Raw genomic sequence first — 18,863 nt, 5'->3', positions numbered from 1 at the left:
TAAAAAAAAGGGGTAATACATTTAATGTGCTCTTTGCTGTCTAAAATACTCTTACTTTAATATAGTTGAATTTAAAGCACCTACAGAATAAACACTCCCACATGCATGACTATACTAAAATTAGAATAATACCTTGTGTGTGAGCGAGTGTACTTGCGTGCATCTGTGTGTGTGTGTGTGAAAGCTAGGCAGAGAAAGAGAGAGAGTAAATGAATGAGGAGTGGGCTCTCATCCATCTCACCCGCTGGCCCCTCTGGCTCCTCCTCTCTCTCCCTCCCTCCCTCCGTCACTCTTCTGTGGGTTTGAGATCGGCGCCTCTCCTGCTCCCCAAAAGAAAACAGACACACTTACTCTCCAGTGCTGACTCCTTCTCCTCTCCTCCTCCTCCTCCTCCTCCTCTCTTCCACTCCCACTCTTTTACTCTTGCTCTCTGGCTCATTCACTCGTGTGCCGTGAAGAGCAGAGTAGAGTGGAGCCAAACAGACCACAGAGCAGCGCCAACTCTGCCTTAACTGGGATCGCCTCGTCGCCTCGACTAGGATTGACTGTTCCACGGATCGGTCCGGTCTGCCTCACCCGATGCGTCTGCTGGAGACGGCTACTCTCTTCTTGTGGTCCTTGCTGATCACCATGAGACCCAGTCGGACTTAACTCTGATCTGAACTCTCATCTGAAGCCGCTGTCTCTCTCTCCTTTATTGTTGCTGGATAGGTGCCATCAGTCCAGGCCAACATCTGCTCCAGACATTGTCTTCTCCTCTTATCGTGATCCGTGAAGAGGCTCACTTCCGTCACATCCAGGTTGGCTGATTGACAGGTCCCACTTCGCGACCCGCTTCTGTCCTCCGGACGGCTTTTCCCGAATGGCCACCATGGGATCAGACGTGCGTGACCTCAACACCCTGCTGCCTCCTCCGCCGCCGCCTCCCATGCCTGCTCTGTCCTCGGCCAACGGGACCACCTGTGCCCCCTTACCGGTCAGCAGCGCCCCTCAATGGGCCCCGGTGCTAGACTTCCACCCGGCGGCCGGAGGCCCCTACAGCTCCCTGCCCTCACACTCCTTCATCAAGGAGGAGCCCAGCTGGAGTGCGGCGGCCGACCCGCATGAGGACCCCTACTGCGGGATCAGCGCCTTCACCGTTCACTTTTCGGGACAGTTCACCGGCACTGGGGCCTGCCGCTACGGAGCCTTCGGGGCCCCGCCGCCGCCGCCCACACAGCCCACGGCCACTCAGCCCAGGATGTTCAGCAACACGCCCTACCTGTCCAACTGCATGGATGCTCAGCCTGCCTCCAGGAATCAGGGTAAGTGTCCAAAAATGCTCTCTCTCTCTCTCTCTCTCTCTCTCTCTCACACACACACACGCACACACAAACACACACACACACACACGCACACATTGTGACTTTTCAAATGTTTCAAATGGGCTGTTTGGGCATTGGCTGATTTGAAACACGATATCAAGAACTTGTGTGTGTGTGTGTGTGTGTGTGTGTTTGTGTGTGCGTGTGTTTGTGTGTGCTTGTGTGTATGTATCTCGGTTGCATAGGCCTACTCTTGGCAGAATGATTATCTTTTTCTTTCATGGTTATTTTAGTCAGGATGCCAGTCCAAAAGTTGCAAAGATTCATCATTTCCCATGTTACTGTATAGTGGTTGGACTAATCAAGCTTTAGCCAGTGTCATCTGCCTGACTGCCCCTGAATACTAGAGAGTTTTTCTACCTTATACATGTACCTGCTCACTTCATTGCCTTCTGTGAGTTTAACAGTTTTCCCGTTTAATTAAAGAACAGCTCATGTTAAATATCAAACTACATATTAATTTCTCTCATAATCTAGGTTTTAATTACTGTTTATAATATGTAGATTTTTAACAGTATTTTTAATTCCATAAGAGTTGGTCTTGTTACTTAGCTAATAATTCTGACCCAACATGTTGTTTAATATAACATACAACATATTAATAAACATATATTCTATATTAGTTGACTGGACAGTGCAGATATTAATGCATCTGAATTTGTTACTATTTACAGACTTAAGTAAGTTGTAAGTGAGTAGGAAAAGTGAGTGAACACAATCCTTCCAGAATAATTAACTAAATATATTAAGGCATTAAGTGCCAGGCATTTAAACTAATATTTTGTCTAAATATGATAGATGTGGATGTTTGAATTGGATTTTGAAAGGAAAGCAGAGGTCAGTTTGTTTTATATTTTGTTTGTTTTATATTTCACACTGACCTATGGGTGTGTGTCTGTTTTGTGGCTATAGCAAACCAGTCAATTGCTGAGTGTCAGTTTTTATACAGTAAGTCTTGTGCAGTAATTGCTGTACTTATTCGTTCTAAAATGCTCCCAATTTAAATACTAAAATGAGTTATACAAAATATCAAACTTGTTAGTCTATAATGATGATATAGTATATTAGCCAATATAGTATGAAATGTCCAAATAAATGTGTGAAGGGCTCACTATGTTGTGGGAAACACAATGTAGACGGTAACAACGGGGTCCGCATGATCTTAACAGACATAACCACTTGATCACCTTTGAGAATGTAATGTTCTCAATATTGGCGATCCGCATGATCTTAACAGACATAACCACTTGATCACCTTTGAGAATGTAATGTTCTCAATATTGGCTGCTTTATGAATTTATGCGGAGCATTGATATGAGAAAGGGCATCTTTTGAATGTTCAGGTTTATTTTATTTTCTGTCCATTAACAGTATTCGTTTCATTTTATGATTGCTTTTAAATTATACAAAACATATTTCCCAAGGTTTTCAAAATGGTATTAGTCCAATATATAACTTAAAATGTATTGTAATACTTGTAATATAATATTACAATATATTATTTTCAATCTGTATGGGGTTATAATGACGAAAATACAAACAAAAGGATCACATTATTTGTTCATACAGACCTTTTCATTTGTCTGATAAATACGGGTACACTTTCACAAATAGGAGCAAGTGTGAGGTAAGAATAGTTAAGACGAAATTGTCTGTAAATAAAATAGTAGTTGTTATTTAATCATTACTACTTTATAACATGTCAGTTACTATATCAGAGTAAATGAGACAGTTCCTTAAAGTATTTATTGTTTGTTAATGTAATAACCTGATATAAACAGAGCTTTAGCCAATACGAATGAATAACCTAATAAATATTTTGCTTATGCTTCATAAACTAGCACTCCAGAAGTAATTTTAAATCATCTGCACTCTCTCATGCAACAGCTGCTATTAAACAACTGCCTACAGAAAAGCAAATTGCAAATTCATTTATAAACAGATGTGTCTCGCACATGAGTTCCCTATTTAAAAAAAAAGAAAAAAACTGATACAGTATTATGGGTATATAATGATGTTACTTGTAGATATATCTAACAGTTTAATGATTGTGTATGTGAAAAGCTAAACACAAAATTCAAAGAATCTTTGGAACTATGAACGCATGTGAAATATTTTACCAAGTTGTTCATCATTGCACTCACTGTATTGCCAACCCAGAATTGGCTAAGGTGTGCCAGGCACTTAGAACTCCACCATCATAGTGGGCACCCTCTGTGCCTCTTTACCCCAGGGTGTGCCAGGTCACTGAGCAGACCTCCAGATGCCTCCACCCAAACTCCGCCTGGCTCCACATCTCATCTCCCAGCACATCCGACTCCTCTCAGTCTTAAGCTGAAGAGAAATGGGTGCCTTTAATGAGTTTTTTTTCCCCTCTCTGGCTGTGATGGAGAAAGTGAGTGGTGCTGGGTAATTAATGGTGTCCATGTGAGGAGCAGGGTGATTTACGAGTCGCCAGCAGACTCCGGGTCAGCGAGAGGCATGACTCACCCACTAAACCTGGTGTCGGCCCCTTCGGTGTCCTGCCAGGGTTTGTTTTCACACTGGGTGCGTTCGTTCTCGCCCCCCGTGGGGCTTCACCGAGGCAGGGGAGCAAGTCAGGGAAGGGGGCTGTGGTGGTTGTTTTTGAGGGGGATGGGTGGGTTGTGTACCCATTAACCACAAAAGGGTCTCGCGGCACTGTCAACACCTTGATGGATGCGCTTGGAATTTTCACTGACCCTTTACATTACAACACATGCTTATGAGCTCATTGTTTTTGTAAATATATCATATGAATTCATACCTACCATAATGTGTGTGGTTTCAGTTTCAGGGTTAAAGTTAACTTGAGGATAAGGTTAAGACAGAGAGCATTATGGTACAGTAATGTTGCTAGATCACTGCATATTCTTAAAAATGTACTTTCTGACCAACATGTTACAAGTCTAAACAAAATACTCTATTTTCTTTTCAAAATAGGTTCTCTTCACTTTACAAAGTTAGTTCTGTGTGATATGAATTTAGTTCCTTGTGTATGACTTTTTCTGAATTCCTTTTGTACGCAGGGCTGATTGAGATGACTGTTCCCCACACAGGTTATGCGTTCGATGGAGCCACCAACTACGGACACACTCCAACACACCACCCATCACAGTTTGCCAACCACACCTTCAAGCATGAGGACTCCATTGCACAGCCAACCAACATGGGTAAACTGTATTTTAATTGCTGCCCTGTCTATGTGTATGTGTGTATTTATGTTTATGTTTTCTGTGTATTGTATTTATTTTCATGTATTTTAATTTGTGTATATATCGTGTGTGTGTGTGTGTGTGTGTGTGTTTGTGTTTTGCGTTCATGCACGCATGTGTGTGAATATATGTGTCACAATTAGGTAAGCTTCGTCATTGCAGCCCACAACTTTATTAGATATTCTCCTGTCCTACATGCCTCTATTCTCCTGTCCTACATGCCTCTATTCTCCTGCCCTACATGCCTCTATTCTCTCCTGTCCTACATGCCTCTATTCTCTCCTGTCCTACATGCCTCTATTCTCCTGTCCTACATGCCTCTATTCTCTCCTGTCCTACATGCCTCTATTCTCCTGTCCTACATGCCTCTGACTCAACCATGGGTACACGGGGACTTTTCTAGGGCCTATCTTTGGAAGTGATCGTTGGAGACAGTGCGAGAGTTAGAGGCCTTTTGGAATGTTCTAGAACTGTCAGGGGACCGATTCACAATGTTGTGCAGATGGAGGCCCAGGTCCAGATCCTTCATTTGCATGTTGCAATAAAGAAAGCGAGGCGGTTTTCTTAACAGCTTCAAAGACGAGCTCGCTGTTTTCATAACGGCACTGTGTCTGCGGCTACATTTCACAGGTTGTTGTGTCCAAACACACACACACAAACACACACACACACACACACACACACACACACACACACACAGAGAGAGAGAGAGACCCTCACCCCATCTCTCAGTGCTTATTGCTACACTAGAGCACAGAGCACAAGAGTTGTCAGCCAACTATGTTTTTTTTTCTTTTCTCAAGCAGTCTGTTCTTTTTTTCTTTTCTTTTTTTTTTTAAAAAAGGGAGGCGGGGGGGTGATGCATGATGGTATCCCCCTTGGTCACCTTATAATAGGATAACACGCATCCATTCTGATTTTGAGAATGAGAATAAATTTGAGATTAAATAACACTTGAGGGTAATTACGGGAAAGGGCTGAAACGCGAGGAAAGGGGTCGGCGCTCTCTGTGTAGCTTTCACATTAAAAAGGCATTTATAAAAGAAAATGTCTGCTTGAGTGCAGAGTAGCTTTAAAGCAAACTGGGCTATTTGGGAACCCCCTGGAATGGAGAGTGGCATGTGATTCTTCTGAGTGTTTGGATAATAGTTATAAATACCTTCATTATCGCTGCAGAACACAGCTGTGAGCTAACTCGTCATTTTAGTCAGCCATAGTGCTACAGTTTGCTACAGCCTTTTACCGAGATGTGTTCGAGACAAATAACTAACTGTAAGCCGTTTAGATAGACTGCAGTGTTAGATAGACTGTGGTGTTTCCACATTACCGCTTTGCTTTATAACCCTGACCTAAATACACAGAGCAGTACTGTTTGATAAAGTTGCAATGTCTTTGGCTCCTTTGTTTGAAACTTCATCTTCATCTAGTGCATTTAGCTCATCTCTCTCTCTCTCTCTCTCTCTCTCTCTCTCTCTCTCTGTGTGTGTGTGTGTGTGTGTGTGTGTGTGTGTGTGTGTGTGTGTGTGTAGGTGAACAGCAGTATCCTGTTCCTCCCCCAGTGTATGGTTGTCACACACCTTCAGACAGTTGTGGGGGCAGTCAAGCACTGCTCTTGAGGAACCCTTACAACAGGTAGGCACCTGGAGCACACAGTACATCCTCTCTTTACTACCCTGTTTCCCAAATATCCCAAACACCATCCCTGAAGGTGTTGTGGATTCCCATTGGGCTTTTCTGCCCAAGAGGCTTAAATATAGCACTACTGGAGCACTGGCTGAAGCAGTGTTCTGTTTGTGAACAGAAAGAGAAAGTATACACATATCTATATGGTTATGAACCCTACTCAGAGAAGGTTGGCAAGGTTAAACAGGATGTTCAGCTCCACTCCAGTGTAGCCATTTGGGCAAATGACCCTGCGCTGTGGTCAGGCCAAGACAATGGTCAATGTGTAAGGGCCTCCGCCCTCTCAGATGTCATGGTGCCATTGTCTACATCGCCATGCTTCCGGAGAAGCAAAGGAGAGGAAAGGGACGGTTGAACTGTGCACGCTCTCCCCAAAAACGGCCAGTGCTAATCTCTGGCATCACAGGCTCAGGCATTTGCATGTTGTCTGAGTGACCGATGCTTTTTTTGTGTTCAAACACACTTGTGAGCTCAGTGTGCTGGACTTCCCCGTTGCGCTCATAAACTGCTGAGCGCTGTGTTGTAAACGGACATAATTATAATTGATAGCCCCAAGCACGGCGCAGTCCAGCTGTATCCATTACAGTCCTGTCTTATCGGAGGTCAGGGGGGCCACACAGCAGAACGCAACTGGCCAAAATAAACGCTTGTAATCCACTACCAGTTTCCACTCTGTTTTACCAGTTTGGAATTCCTCATTCAGATAAAATGGCTGGACGGAGGAGGAGGAAGAGGAGGAGGAGGAAGAAGAAAGTCCAATCCAGCAAAACTTCACAGGGCTGTTTACTCACTCATATGCCTGAGATGACTCAAAATGAACTCGCATTCCTCGCATGTATTCGACGTATCGTGCTCTCTTTTTTCACTTTGGGGAGAATACACCGATTCAAAATAACAGAGTTCACGTCGATAAGGGGAAGACGGAGAGAGCGCACAAAAGAGAGAAAGGGAGGGGTGGCAAAAGAAAGAAAGAAAGAAAGAAAGCCAGAGTGGGAGAGTTTGGTAATGCTCAGCCCATGTGCTGCAGCAGTCAGTTTTCTAGTCTCTTCTTTGGTTTTTTTTCTTCTTTTCCTCTTTTCGTCCTCTTTCTTTTTGGTTCTTCGAATGTCATAAACAGCCCTGATAATCTGCCGCAGAGCCCCGGAGCTGGGAAGGCTCAAATCAAAAGCTCCGCAGGCCGCTCTCTAATCGGACGCCTGGTACCAGCAGCACTGTATTTACAGAGACCAGAGGCAGCGCTGCCGTTTTTAGCCCCGACGGATGGGGGCCTGGATGGAATAAAAACATGTCCACTTATCAAAACCTCCAGCTCAACACAGGTTACTGCTCCACTCCAAACTCGGAAAGGCAGATATCTAGAAGGCTAAGCCAAACAAAAACAAAACCATGGCCAAATACCCTTCGCAGGACTGTCAACCGTCTGCACAGTTCCCAGAAAGAAAAAACTGAATAGTGAATTGAGCAACTACCATGCAGTATCTTACAGTAAACAGAAGCATCTTGGCCAAATTAGCCTGCACCTTTCAGGATAAATCCCTGGGGTGAGTGTGCGCGTATAAATCAGACCTCTAATGTTTCTTTTCGTGTACACATTGTCAAAAAGCAAGGGGATTATCTGCACCTGCACACTGTTACGTGGGTCACCGGGAGCCCACCAGTGGTTTGCTCTAAATTCAGCTCCGGTAGCGCTCTAATGGGGTGAGGGGGTCTCGGTTGAGCACCGTTTGTTTGAGAGAGCCTGAAGAGGACAGTTAGCTAAGGCCGTTAGCTCAGCTCCCCTCTCCTCTCCTTTACTCTCCTCTCCTCTGCGCTCCTCTCCTCTGTTCAGAGTTGTACCAGGCACCACAGCTGCCCAGTGCCCCGTCCACTGGCGTTGTGATGAAACACCGGAGTGTCAGGGGCGCAGCGTATAAATCTCAGCTATGTGTTTGGGTAAGCACCTGGCAGGTTAAAGAATGGATGGCCCCAGGGTCTGGCATAGTTCTGTTTTTTTTTTTTTTTACATTTTTAATAACGTATGGGCACGTATGGTGTCTAAGGGACGCGCTGCCTCCCTGTTTGATTAACCGATGACCACGCTGTTGAGCCTGGGCAGCTTCTTGGTGCATAACACATTCATTAGCCGTTGTCAGTCAAAATAGGGAAGGGGGACTGGGACATTTTTCAATCATAGCTCTGACTCCCATAGAGATTTAGCTTTCTTTTCTTCTCTCTGTGTTACTGTTTTTTAAATAGAGATGTCTCCCGCTGCCAGAGTTAGAGGGAAATTAATACTTTTTTTCTTAAAGCCGTCTTTCTATTTGTTTGAATCCCCAGCAGCGATAATTTATACCAAATGGCATCTCAGCTGGAATGCATGGGATGGAACCCTGTTAACACGCTGGCTTCTACCATTAAGAGGTATGTCAACGTGACCCACTCCTGTCATCTGAGAAATTCCTCTTTGGTCTGGATTAGCAGCCATCCATCTTTGCGATGGCCACAGAATAGTAGTGGGCCCGACAGCTCCCCTTTATTAAATCACACATTTGACCAGTCACTCACTATGTGCATCGCATGATAGATTAGGGCTGCCATTCCGTTTATGGGCAGAAATATGGTATATTGACATACCACTAAATGCAAATGAAAATGCATTTTTTAATAATTGTGGTTAGGCAAGTGCTGGGTGAACAGTGCAATAGCCTAATGTAAATAGTTTAAAATAGCGAAAATAGTTTTTGTCAATCCATTTAATGAAGAAAACAGCTGTCATAATGTCCTTGACAAAGTTTGAAGGATTAACCTGGAATGCTTGCCTTCTTTGTAATGGTTGCATAATGCAACTACAAAAGGTCTAAATTTGAGACTTAGGCCTGTCACCTCGACTTGTCTGCTTCCATGTTCATGTTAGGGGTCATGTGCAGTCAGTGTGTGTGTGTGTTTGTGTGTGTATGAGTGTGTGTGTGTGTGTGTGTGTGTGTGTGTGTCTGTCTGTCTGTTTTGTCTGCTGGGGGGGAAATGTATCCTGTCGTATATTTCCCAGCGCGGCGTGTCAACCTTGACCAGGCCGGGAGACGGGAGCGTAGGAAAAGGGGGTCTCTCTTGGCCGGGAGCTGGTGGAAGTAGCCTGGCTTATACAATAGGACGACCCGACCCCTTGGAGCTGGGCCCGCCATCCCGTTCGGTGCGCCGCGCCACGACTGTGTGCGCCCATCTCCAGAGAGACTGTGACCCTTGTGCCTCACCCTCCCCTCCCCTTCCCTCCCGTTCCATTAAAGAAAGAAAAAATGAATAAAAACAAAAAAAAAACATGCCGAGACAGAAAAGGGGCGACTGGATGATTAATCCGCTGCTAAATGCGAGTGTGAGTGCGACAAGAGGCCAGTCTGTGGAAAATCAGACTCACAGGGGCCCATCTCCGCATGAGGAGGAGATCACAGCCAGAGCTCTGATTCCTGATTCCTCTGGTTCTCCTCCAGCCGAGTGCCGGCAACCCCCCCTACCCTCCTTCCCTCCACCTTTAGCACCCAGCGGCAGTGCCTGGATCCCAAGGCCAGGAGGACTCAGGAGCCCAGGGCCAAAGCCCAGTGCAACCGCACAGCCACTACGAGCCAGTGAATGAAGGAACTGTAGGGAGATTTATCACAGGATGCTGTCTGCACTGTCCCCCTAGTCTGGGTGTCTTACAGCGCACGGCGAGGAGACAAAGGGGGCTTTATGCATCGCAGACAAAGTTGTTTTATTTTATTTTTTTCATCTATGATCGAAAGGGACACAAATCCTGCCCCTCCTACCATCCAAAACATTAAGTAAATCTCTAAATGTTTGAACACAGTACCACAGACAGGAATTCCAACATTGATAAAACACACATTTTCAGAGGAATCCTAAGACTGATCAAAAAATAAGTTTCGCACAAAACAGGCAACTAACCTAAAAACATCAAAACTATGCGATATTAGCTTATCACTCAATTTCTCTTTCTTTTTGAATGACGATGTTGAAAGCCCTTGGCCACAAGTCCGACGCTCTGTGCCGTATACCGTCAATTGTGAGCTGGGCTGAACTGAATCTGAGTGGAGCTGTCTGTCGGCATTACGGCTGTCTCCCTCCCCGACTCTCCCGCGCCGCCGCGACCTCGGCGGAGGAGAGGCTGCACAGCATGCCGAGGGGAGGGAGACGTGCGCTAATCCAGGGTCACTGTTTGGGGACTACGAGGTGAGCACTCAGACTCGCGGATAAATCTGAGGGCGGTACACAGTTCCCCATTCATCTTGTCATTCTGGGCCCCTACCTGGGATTTCAGAGCTGGATATATGGCACTAAAGAGCAGAGAGCAATTTGCCCCACTGTCAAACTGAATTACAGGGTTTCTTTTTACCCTTAAACTTTACTGAGGGATTGCGTTTGTACGGCATGTGTCATCTAAACACAATTCAACTATTTAGTGACAGATGTAGGAACAGTAAACTGGTTTGGTTTTATGTTAAGCCATTGTTATTGATACTCTGTTTAAAATTGCATTGTAGTAACACAAGATATCCTTGAATGCTATGCTGTGCACTGGTGCATTTGATCACTGCTTTACTTTCAATTGCATGCCTCATTAAACAGATTTTTTTTGGTGTGATAATCTTCTCGCTGCCTGTCTTAAAACTGAGCCGTCCTGTCGCCTCCACAGCCACGCAGCGGGTTACGAGAGCGACCCGAGCACGCCCATGGTGTACAGCTGCAGCACGCAGTACCGCTTCCACACGCACGGCGTCTTCCGAGGCCTCCAGGTCAGTCCTCGCTCACTCTGTGGGGGTGGAGGTTGGATGGAGGTGGAGGGGGAGATGGAGGGGAATGGTGGGGGGGTAGTGGGGGTTGCTGCCGCAGAGAGAGTTCATGCTGGGGCCGGCGCTTGCCTGCACACTCCAGCTCCTGCTACTGCAAGCTTGAGGGCCAAGGTCAGGACAAGAGTGCCAACAGAGAGGCACGGGCCTCTGCAGACGGAGATGGCGTGCACGCTCAGCACACTAGAATGCCCAGGGCAGGCTCCACCAACACTGAGGGTGCAGACGTGAAAGTGAGATAGGGTGATGAAGACAAAGGAAAGAAAAGAACAGGAAGAAAGGAATGGAAGAAGAAAAATGAAAGAAAGAAAGAAAAAAATGAAGGAAGGAAGAGATGGGAGAAAGAAAGAAAGAACAAAAGAAAGAAAGAAAGAAAGAAAGAAAGAAAGAAGAGGAAAGTAAAAAAAGGCTGATGCAATGAAATTGTTACGTGAGAGGAAGCAGGGCTTGAAACATTTAGAAGGTATTTTGGGATGAAAAGGGAAGAAGAATCACTTTCAAGAGCTCCATTAGCAATAAAGATACAGTTTCCATACCCGGGCCTGCACTAATAAATCATTAGCTCCTAATTAATGTCCGCCAGAGGCTTGAAAGCACTGCGAGCAGAGATAGTCCAGAGCTGTTCCACTCGTTCAGACGAGGATGTTTTTCCTCAACGTTTCCAGGTTTCTGTCCCCTTATTGTTTCAGAAAGAATCCGACTAAATAACGCACATCACATGTTAAATATGTTGGGGTCTACTCAAGAAGCAATTGAAAGATCTGTCCCCTTGTAAAACTACATGCCTTTGCCAGATAACCTGTGTTTAGACTTGACTTTGCTCCCACAGAGAGCTCGGAGCTCTCGGAGAATTTGGGTAGACAGTGTGCCCTGACTGTTGGGTGTTATCAGCCCCATGGGATAGATAAGATGAGACGGGAACAGCCGTAAAACACTTTAAGTAATTTACTTATCAATAGCACTTAACATACATTAATTACCGTGGCGGTGTCCAGAAACGTCATTATGCTAAGCACAGGCTAATGAGGAGCAGATGGGACAGAGGGGTCTGGGAGAGGAGAGGGTGGGGGTGGGATAGGGTGGGGGTGGGTGGTGGTGGCTGGGGTAGATTGGCGCAGATCTCTAATAGGGTCTGTGCAGTGCCTGTGACTAACAGCCAACATTTACATAGTAAATCAGAGGCCAGGCTTAATCTGCGTGATCACAGCTAATTCCAATATAATTAGGCCTCCCACCCTCCAAATGATAATCTATTAAACGCACACTTACGGAGAATTGGGTTGTTCATTTGTCCTCTGCGGAAGGACCCTGTGTTGAGTTCAAGAACCCTTTTATGGGCAGTCTGTTCTCTGTGACATCCACTCAAGTACCAGCTGGAAGAGGCCTGGCTTGATCTGGCACCGCCCAGGGCCAGACCCGTTCCTTAGTGAGGTGTTCCTTGGAGAGGTTTAGGGGCTAAGGGTTAGGGTTGGGGTTAAGGTTTCTTTTAATCACATGGTGCCCAAAGAGAGCAGTTCAATCAAGCCTGTGGAGTTGCTAAAAAATGCAAAATGCTGAAAAACAGCGACTCTCTTGTGTAAATAGCTTTCTTTGCAAGGCTGTGAAGTAAATCTAATTTGATTCATTTATCTATGCTTATCTAATGCAGCATCTTACTCCAAATCACAGTCTGGTTTTTGTACAGGCCACATGCCAGTTCTCATCTGGATTCAGGCAGCTGCTTAGAAGCTACTTCATTGTAGCAAATGAATGTAGGTTACCAAGCAAGTCAGTCAAGAAGGTGTTAGGTGTGTTGCTATGGATGGGAATGCTTCCCAGAGATATTTACGGTCAATAAGCTCCACCCTGGCCCTCTGAGACAAATGGCCATGGCCTTGAGCTACTGCTACACTGTAACCACTCTGTGAGAACCAGTTTGAGTCGTGAAATGTCACCTAGTTTGTTCTTGGGTGAAATGCCAGCGTGTTCACGTGGGTGGCCCCTGTCTTGTTAGGATGTCCGCAGAGTGCCTGGCATCACCCCGGCCATTGTACGCTCATCAGAGACCAACGAGAAGAGGCCATTCATGTGCGCCTACCCCGGCTGTAACAAGCGCTACTTCAAACTCTCCCACCTTCAGATGCACAGCCGCAAGCACACAGGTAAGGATTGGGAAGAGAGTAAGTCACCAGTGATCTTGAAGGCCTACTTCCTCACTTATACTCAGCAAACCCCTCACCGCTGATCCTGCTCTATTCATCAGGCGAAAAACCCTACCAGTGTGACTTCACAGACTGCGGAAGGAGGTTCTCCAGGTCAGACCAGCTGAAGAGACACCAGCGAAGGCACACAGGTTTGGAGTCTCGGCCCTTCCCATTCATTTTGCCTCTCTAAGTATCTGCCTTTTGCACTCTCCATTTCACTACCTGCTTCAACCTGCATGAGAATGTTTGTGTGCCTAACCACTCACCCCACCTAAAAAAAAAAAAAAAACTTATAGCACCTTAGGAGAAGGTTCCTTGGGAGAACTTTTAAAGATTCCACTCAGATTCCACTCAGAAAGATTTCAATCAGAACCATTTGTTGAAGTACCTTCAACAGTTCTATATAGAACATTTAAAAGACTCCCTGGGTTCAGCTCAGCGATGGCTTCTCAGTTGTGAACAATGCAAAACTGAAAATAGACCTCCATAGTGTTCCCATCGTGCTGTTTGCGATGTTGCATTGATGTTAGCATTAGTGTTAGCATTAGCATGCTGTAGCAGGAAGTGGCTCCACTCTGGCGTCTCCTGGAATGGCTTCCCTCCTGGCATCCACCGTTTTCTGTTTCTCTCTCCATGTATGTATGTATATGTGTCTGTGTAGGAGTTAAACCGTTCCAGTGCGAGACGTGTCAGAGAAAGTTTTCACGGTCTGACCATCTTAAGACCCACACCCGGACTCATACAGGTAAAACAAGTGCGTAAAACTTTTATTTTTCCACATTTTACTTCTCTTTTTCTCTTTCTCTGGTACATAAAACTAAAGAATAAAAACAAATATGTTGTAAGTACAAGTAAAGATTATTTGGGTAGCACTGAGCTACTTTGTTTTGACCTGTTCCCACAGTTCTTTACAACCAATAAAATATACAATTTTAATATCAATTTTTATTTGACACTATTTCTCCTCCAATTCTTTCCTAAATATTGCACAATGGACTTGTATAGTGAAATACTCCCTCTCTCTTCCTGTCCTCCTGTCAGGTGAGAAACCTTTCAACTGTAGGTGGCCCAATTGCCAGAAGAAATTTGCCCGGTCTGACGAGCTCGTCCGGCACCACAATATGCATCAGAGGAACCTGACCAAACTGCAGCTGGCCATCTGAGGCTCGCCTCTGAGCTAATGCCTGCTGCAAGCTCCAGTCGAGCTGCCCACAGACCTGGCAAGACAGGGCCTCTATCTCCACAGGACCAAAGCAGGAGAGTCAGCCAGCAGCCCCTCACCTGCATGTATAGCGCCCCCTACTGGAGCTCATGAGCAAGCTCAGAAGCTTCTAGCACTATAGCGTCAGACAAGAGGGCGGCCATTTTGAAAATGAGGAAACTCCATTAGCATCTTTGAGTTGTTGTTACTCTTTAGATGTGAATTTTCATTTTCAGTGTAATTTATTATTATTTTTTTATCAACAAAAGTTTTTAGGAGGAATTTCTCGCTCTATTTTAGTTGTCAGGCGTGTTATTTTTCAAGGCTCCATTTGTTGTCACTCAGATTTGAAAAGTTCACAGTACAGCTCTTATTTGTGTTAGAACCATAAGACTTTCTTTACTGAAGCTCTTCTCTGGTGTTTGTAAATATGCTCTGATATTAAATTATGATTTGGTCGCACTGGCTTTGTGATCCAATGGCTGTGATATCTGAAGTTGTACATAATAGTGGCGTTTCACAGATTAATGGGAAAACAGACATGTGATTATTGGAAATATGATTCTAATACTTGTAAAAAGTATTTTGAAGGGTCCAGGAAATACCGTAAAAGGTATATTTCATAACTGTATAATTTAAGCATTCTTGTTATTATGGTCATTCATATTTTGTCTTTGGGAAGCACATATCAGTGCTGCCTTTTTTATTATTACAACCTTCCTTTTTTGCTTTTAAGGTATATGACAACCGTGTTATTGGTTTCCCTCCACTGAGCTTTGAATTAAAGACTTGTTGAAGTTGAACTGAGTTTTTTTGAGGGGGGTTGGTGGTGTGTAGGGTGACAGTGAGCCAGTGTTGATGCTTGAGCAGATCGCTTGTTGACCACAGAGAAACCTAACCCAGGTCCTGGCCCCTCTCAATTTCTCTGGACAGCCATCTCTGTGGGGAAGGTCACACACACAGACACACACACGCACACACACACACACACACACACACGTCAGGATTGTTGAACACTCACTGAGGACTGTGTAGGAATAGTCAGCACTGTAAGGCTGGCTGTTTTCTTTATCTCTGAACACATTCTTCTTCAAATTCCTAAGCCTCCAGTGGGAGGGGAAAGCATGGCGAAGAAGTAAAAAAAAAAGTAAAAGTAAAACAAACAAAAACGTTCATCTGTAGTCCACTTTTTTAATCACAGAGCTCACATAGGACAGCACTCTGTTGCACTCTTGTTTTCCCCCGCCCAACAATACATGGCTTCTCATTTCCCTCATCGTTTGTCTTTGAAATTGAGTCTCAACAAAAATGTTTAGAGAAAATTAGAATATGACTGAGAGCTCCAATTTCACACTCCACTATTTGTTTTTTAAAAGTACTGGTTCCAAAGCGTAAAATGTTATCTGATGGCATTTCATCATGATCTGGGGTGGATATTGTGGTGGAAATCTACTTCTTAACAATTTGCTTGGCTCGGACGCTGTGTAAATCAGCCCGACTCTCCACCCCATTACTCATGCAAAAACCCCCCGCTATATGTCAGAGTGACAGGGCTTAATCTCGGTCCCAGATTTCAGCTGCTTGGCCTTTGAAGCGAGGTGGCTGCTTTTTGTAACTCCAGTTCAGTCAACTTTACAATGCTTAGGATGAGGGGCGAGGGGGTCGGGGGTGTTGGTTCATTTTATGATTTGAGTCTCAACGGAAAAGGAAAAGGTCTGATTCTCAGAACTGGAAGTGTAATTTGTCTGGAATATTACTGTCTGGGATATTACTTTATTTTGTTGTTTATTGTTATTGTTTAATGTTTATTACCTCTATCTGTTTGTGGGTGTGGTGGTGGAGCGGTGGTAACATCACCGCCTTACAATCAGTCGATCGGGGTTTGATTCCCCCCACTGTTGTGAGTCTGTGTCGGTTTGGATGAAAGTGTCTGCTAAATATCAGTCAATTTTAACTTTAACTTCTTTCCTTTGATGTCATTGAGATCGTTACCTGATTCTTACATGACTGTGGCTTCTGACGGTGACCGAGTCTATCAGGCCTAAGCCCTTGCTGGAGATAGGTGGTCTGATATGGAGGTGGATGATGCCCTGTGATCTACCCACTGCTCCTGAATCCTACATGCACCTGATAGCACTATCATTGGTCTTCAGCTGACAGGATCATCTTAGGAGGCCTCCACTTTTGCTCTGTCTACCACACAGTGCAATGCCTACATGAGAGACCGAACTCATATTACTATTTGTAAAGAGTACCCTTTCACAAAAGAATCCTGCAGTAGTTTTATTCCCACTGAATTGTGTGTGCTTGACTCTAAGTGTATGTGTAAGCCTGACTGCACATCTCCCTGTGTGCGTATGCATTTGTGATTTGTGTATATGTGCATAAAGTTGATGTAAGTGAATATGTGTGAGGGTGTAGACGTGGGCATGTGCATGAATGTGTCTCTGCCTGTGTGTGTGTGTGTGTGTGTGTGTGTGGGGGGGTGGGGTGGGGTGGGGGGTGTTGTGGTGTGATGTTAACAGTATGTGTCCCAATAGGGTAAAATGTGGCTTTAGCAGCAAATGAGTCTCATAAAGCCGCGCTGGTTGAGTTGATTCTGCTCAGATGAGCCCCCAAGCCGCCTGGCTGGTCAAAGCAAGCCGGCCACATCGCTGACATGTTTATGACCCGGCCCGCCGGTCCGGTCATCCGTGGCCCTCCAGCCCCCGCGAGTCCAACTGCACTCCCCCCCACGCAGCGATAAGATAGGAGATAAATAAGGCCGGACTGCGGAGAAACCCTAGACGAGGCCAGAGCAAGCGGGCGAGTCGGAAGGGAGCACGACCCGCAGAAGAGAAGGGCTTGTTTATCAGAGGGCCAGGTGAGGAGGACGTCGGCCATTAAAGGATTAGGCCGGGGCCCCTTCACTAAGATCCAGTAGAGAGAGAGAGAGAGAGAGAGAGAGAGAGGGAAGATGATGTGAGGCAGCAGGCTGTTGTAAATCTGCCAGAGTCACACCTCTCTCTTCCCCCTGTAGTCCAACACAACCCCACTCACCACCACCCCCGCCCAAAACCACCCATCCAACCCCTCACCCATCCACTAAAAACACCATCAGGCCCGAGCAATAAAAGTGAAACGCAGACACACACACAGAGGAACTTAACCTTGGGCTGGGGTCACACTTTCAGTGAGACATTATACCATTGGTACCTCTCAACAACACTGCCTAGGGGTCAAAGACACACTCCTGAGCTGAAAACGACTCCGCTTGAGTTAAACTGTAAAAACAAACATGAATTCAACACAACATAAAAAATAAAACATTTCAACAATTTCATTGCTCGCCTCGAGGACAGGCTATTACTAAAGTGGAGATCTTTCAACACAAACTCCACTTTTAAAATTAGTACACTGCGTGTCACCTTTTTAACTGACAACAGGCAATATGAATGTATGCTTTTAAATTTGAAAACTGACTCACACTGACTCAGGCCATGAACCATAGGAGCAGGTGTGCCGGAGTGACAGAGTAAGAGTGAGTGAGAGAGAAAGGATAAGATGCATGGAGAGTTCAAGAGAAAGAGAGTGAGAGCGAGCGAGGAGAAGGAATGGAGAGGAGACAGTTTCTTGGCCTCCCGGGATAATGGCGTAATGGCAGAAGAGGACGATGATTCTGTGGGTGTCGGGGCCCTGGTACGGATCGTTCCTCCACCTCGCGCGCAGCAGAGGCTGCATTCCATCAGCCTCCTGCCAGAGACGTTGCCCTACTGTCCTCTCTCTCTCTCTCTCTCTCTCTCACACACACAGTCCTAATCGCACTCTTGAGCAATGCTTGCGTCTGTTATCACATGACTGAGGCTGCTGGCTTGCCTCATGCACTTTCCCCGGGTGGGCCACTGGCACAGTGTTCACTTGCATTGCAGGCCTCTAAAGTCATCTTAACGCTCAAGGTGCAGCTGAAGATGGTGGTGGGGCTCTCGGTGGAGAAAACGTGCAAGAAAGAGCATCACTGGAACCTTCAACGGAATGTTTTTTTCCCCTTCGTTTTATTCATTCATTTTTTTTCCCTGTTTCTGTCTTTACTCTTTTATCACTGCATTTATTTTCATTTATAAGACATTCCAAAGGCATGTCCCACATGGCGCAAGCCCGAGGCCTCTGGCCTGTCCCGCTCACTCACACAGTGACCCGCGCTGATATCTGGCATTAAAGTTTTACAGGTTCCTCGTCGATCTTGTTCTGAGGCGAGGGTGTCTGGTTGGCTGGCTGGCTGAATGGTTGGAGTGGATGGCTGGTGGTGAAGGGGATTCCCCCAATAGTGTGGCCTGATGGCAGGAGGAGGACTGGGGGGGAGTCAGCTCTTTTACAGCCAGTAAAATGGGCTGACAGAAGAAAGC

General features: G+C 45.5%; 2 protein-coding genes across 12 annotated transcripts in view; both read left to right on the top strand.

Moving 5' to 3' along the window:
• Nucleotides 1-847, top strand: part of LOC125303598 — a 30,617-nt gene extending 29,770 nt beyond the window's left edge. For all 5 annotated transcript variants that reach the window (XM_048257426.1, XM_048257427.1, XM_048257423.1 and 2 more), the window contains one exon: nt 712-847. In XM_048257426.1, the coding sequence (XP_048113383.1) occupies nt 712-768 (57 nt within the window). In that variant the 3' untranslated portion in view covers nt 769-847. The remainder of the gene's footprint in view (nt 1-711) is intronic.
• On the top strand, nt 247-15,284 carry wt1a (WT1 transcription factor a). 7 transcript variants are annotated; one of them, XM_048257433.1, is made up of 9 exons: nt 247-1,304; nt 4,442-4,555; nt 6,127-6,229; nt 8,597-8,680; nt 10,944-11,043; nt 13,091-13,238; nt 13,340-13,429; nt 13,942-14,025; nt 14,322-15,284. In XM_048257433.1, exons 1-9 carry the CDS (start codon nt 863-865, stop codon nt 14,441-14,443), a joined length of 1,287 nt encoding a protein of 428 aa, XP_048113390.1. In that variant the 5' UTR covers nt 247-862; the 3' UTR covers nt 14,444-15,284. The 7 variants fall into 7 exon arrangements, with proteins under 7 accessions (XP_048113390.1, XP_048113393.1, XP_048113389.1 ...); XM_048257432.1 differs by having other exon boundaries at nt 249-1,304; nt 13,942-14,034; XM_048257431.1 differs by having other exon boundaries at nt 249-1,304; nt 4,412-4,555.
• Nucleotides 15,285-18,863: the final 3,579 nt, after the last annotated feature.

This window comes from Alosa alosa, chromosome 11 (genome assembly GCF_017589495.1).
Source record: "Alosa alosa isolate M-15738 ecotype Scorff River chromosome 11, AALO_Geno_1.1, whole genome shotgun sequence".
Classification (NCBI taxonomy): domain Eukaryota; kingdom Metazoa; phylum Chordata; class Actinopteri; order Clupeiformes; family Clupeidae; genus Alosa; species Alosa alosa.
This window is presented reverse-complemented; position numbering and strand designations above follow the sequence as displayed.

Excerpts from the sequence above, each read along its gene's own strand:
- wt1a (XM_048257430.1), top strand. The coding sequence starts at position 863 with ATGGCCACCATGGGATCAGACGTGCGTGACCTCAACACCCTGCTGCCT. Across the intron at positions 13,239-13,339 it reads GCACAGCCGCAAGCACACAG|GCGAAAAACCCTACCAGTGT; the intron begins GTAAGGATTGGG and ends TCTATTCATCAG. Across the intron at positions 13,430-13,941 it reads ACACCAGCGAAGGCACACAG|GAGTTAAACCGTTCCAGTGC; the intron begins GTTTGGAGTCTC and ends GTGTCTGTGTAG.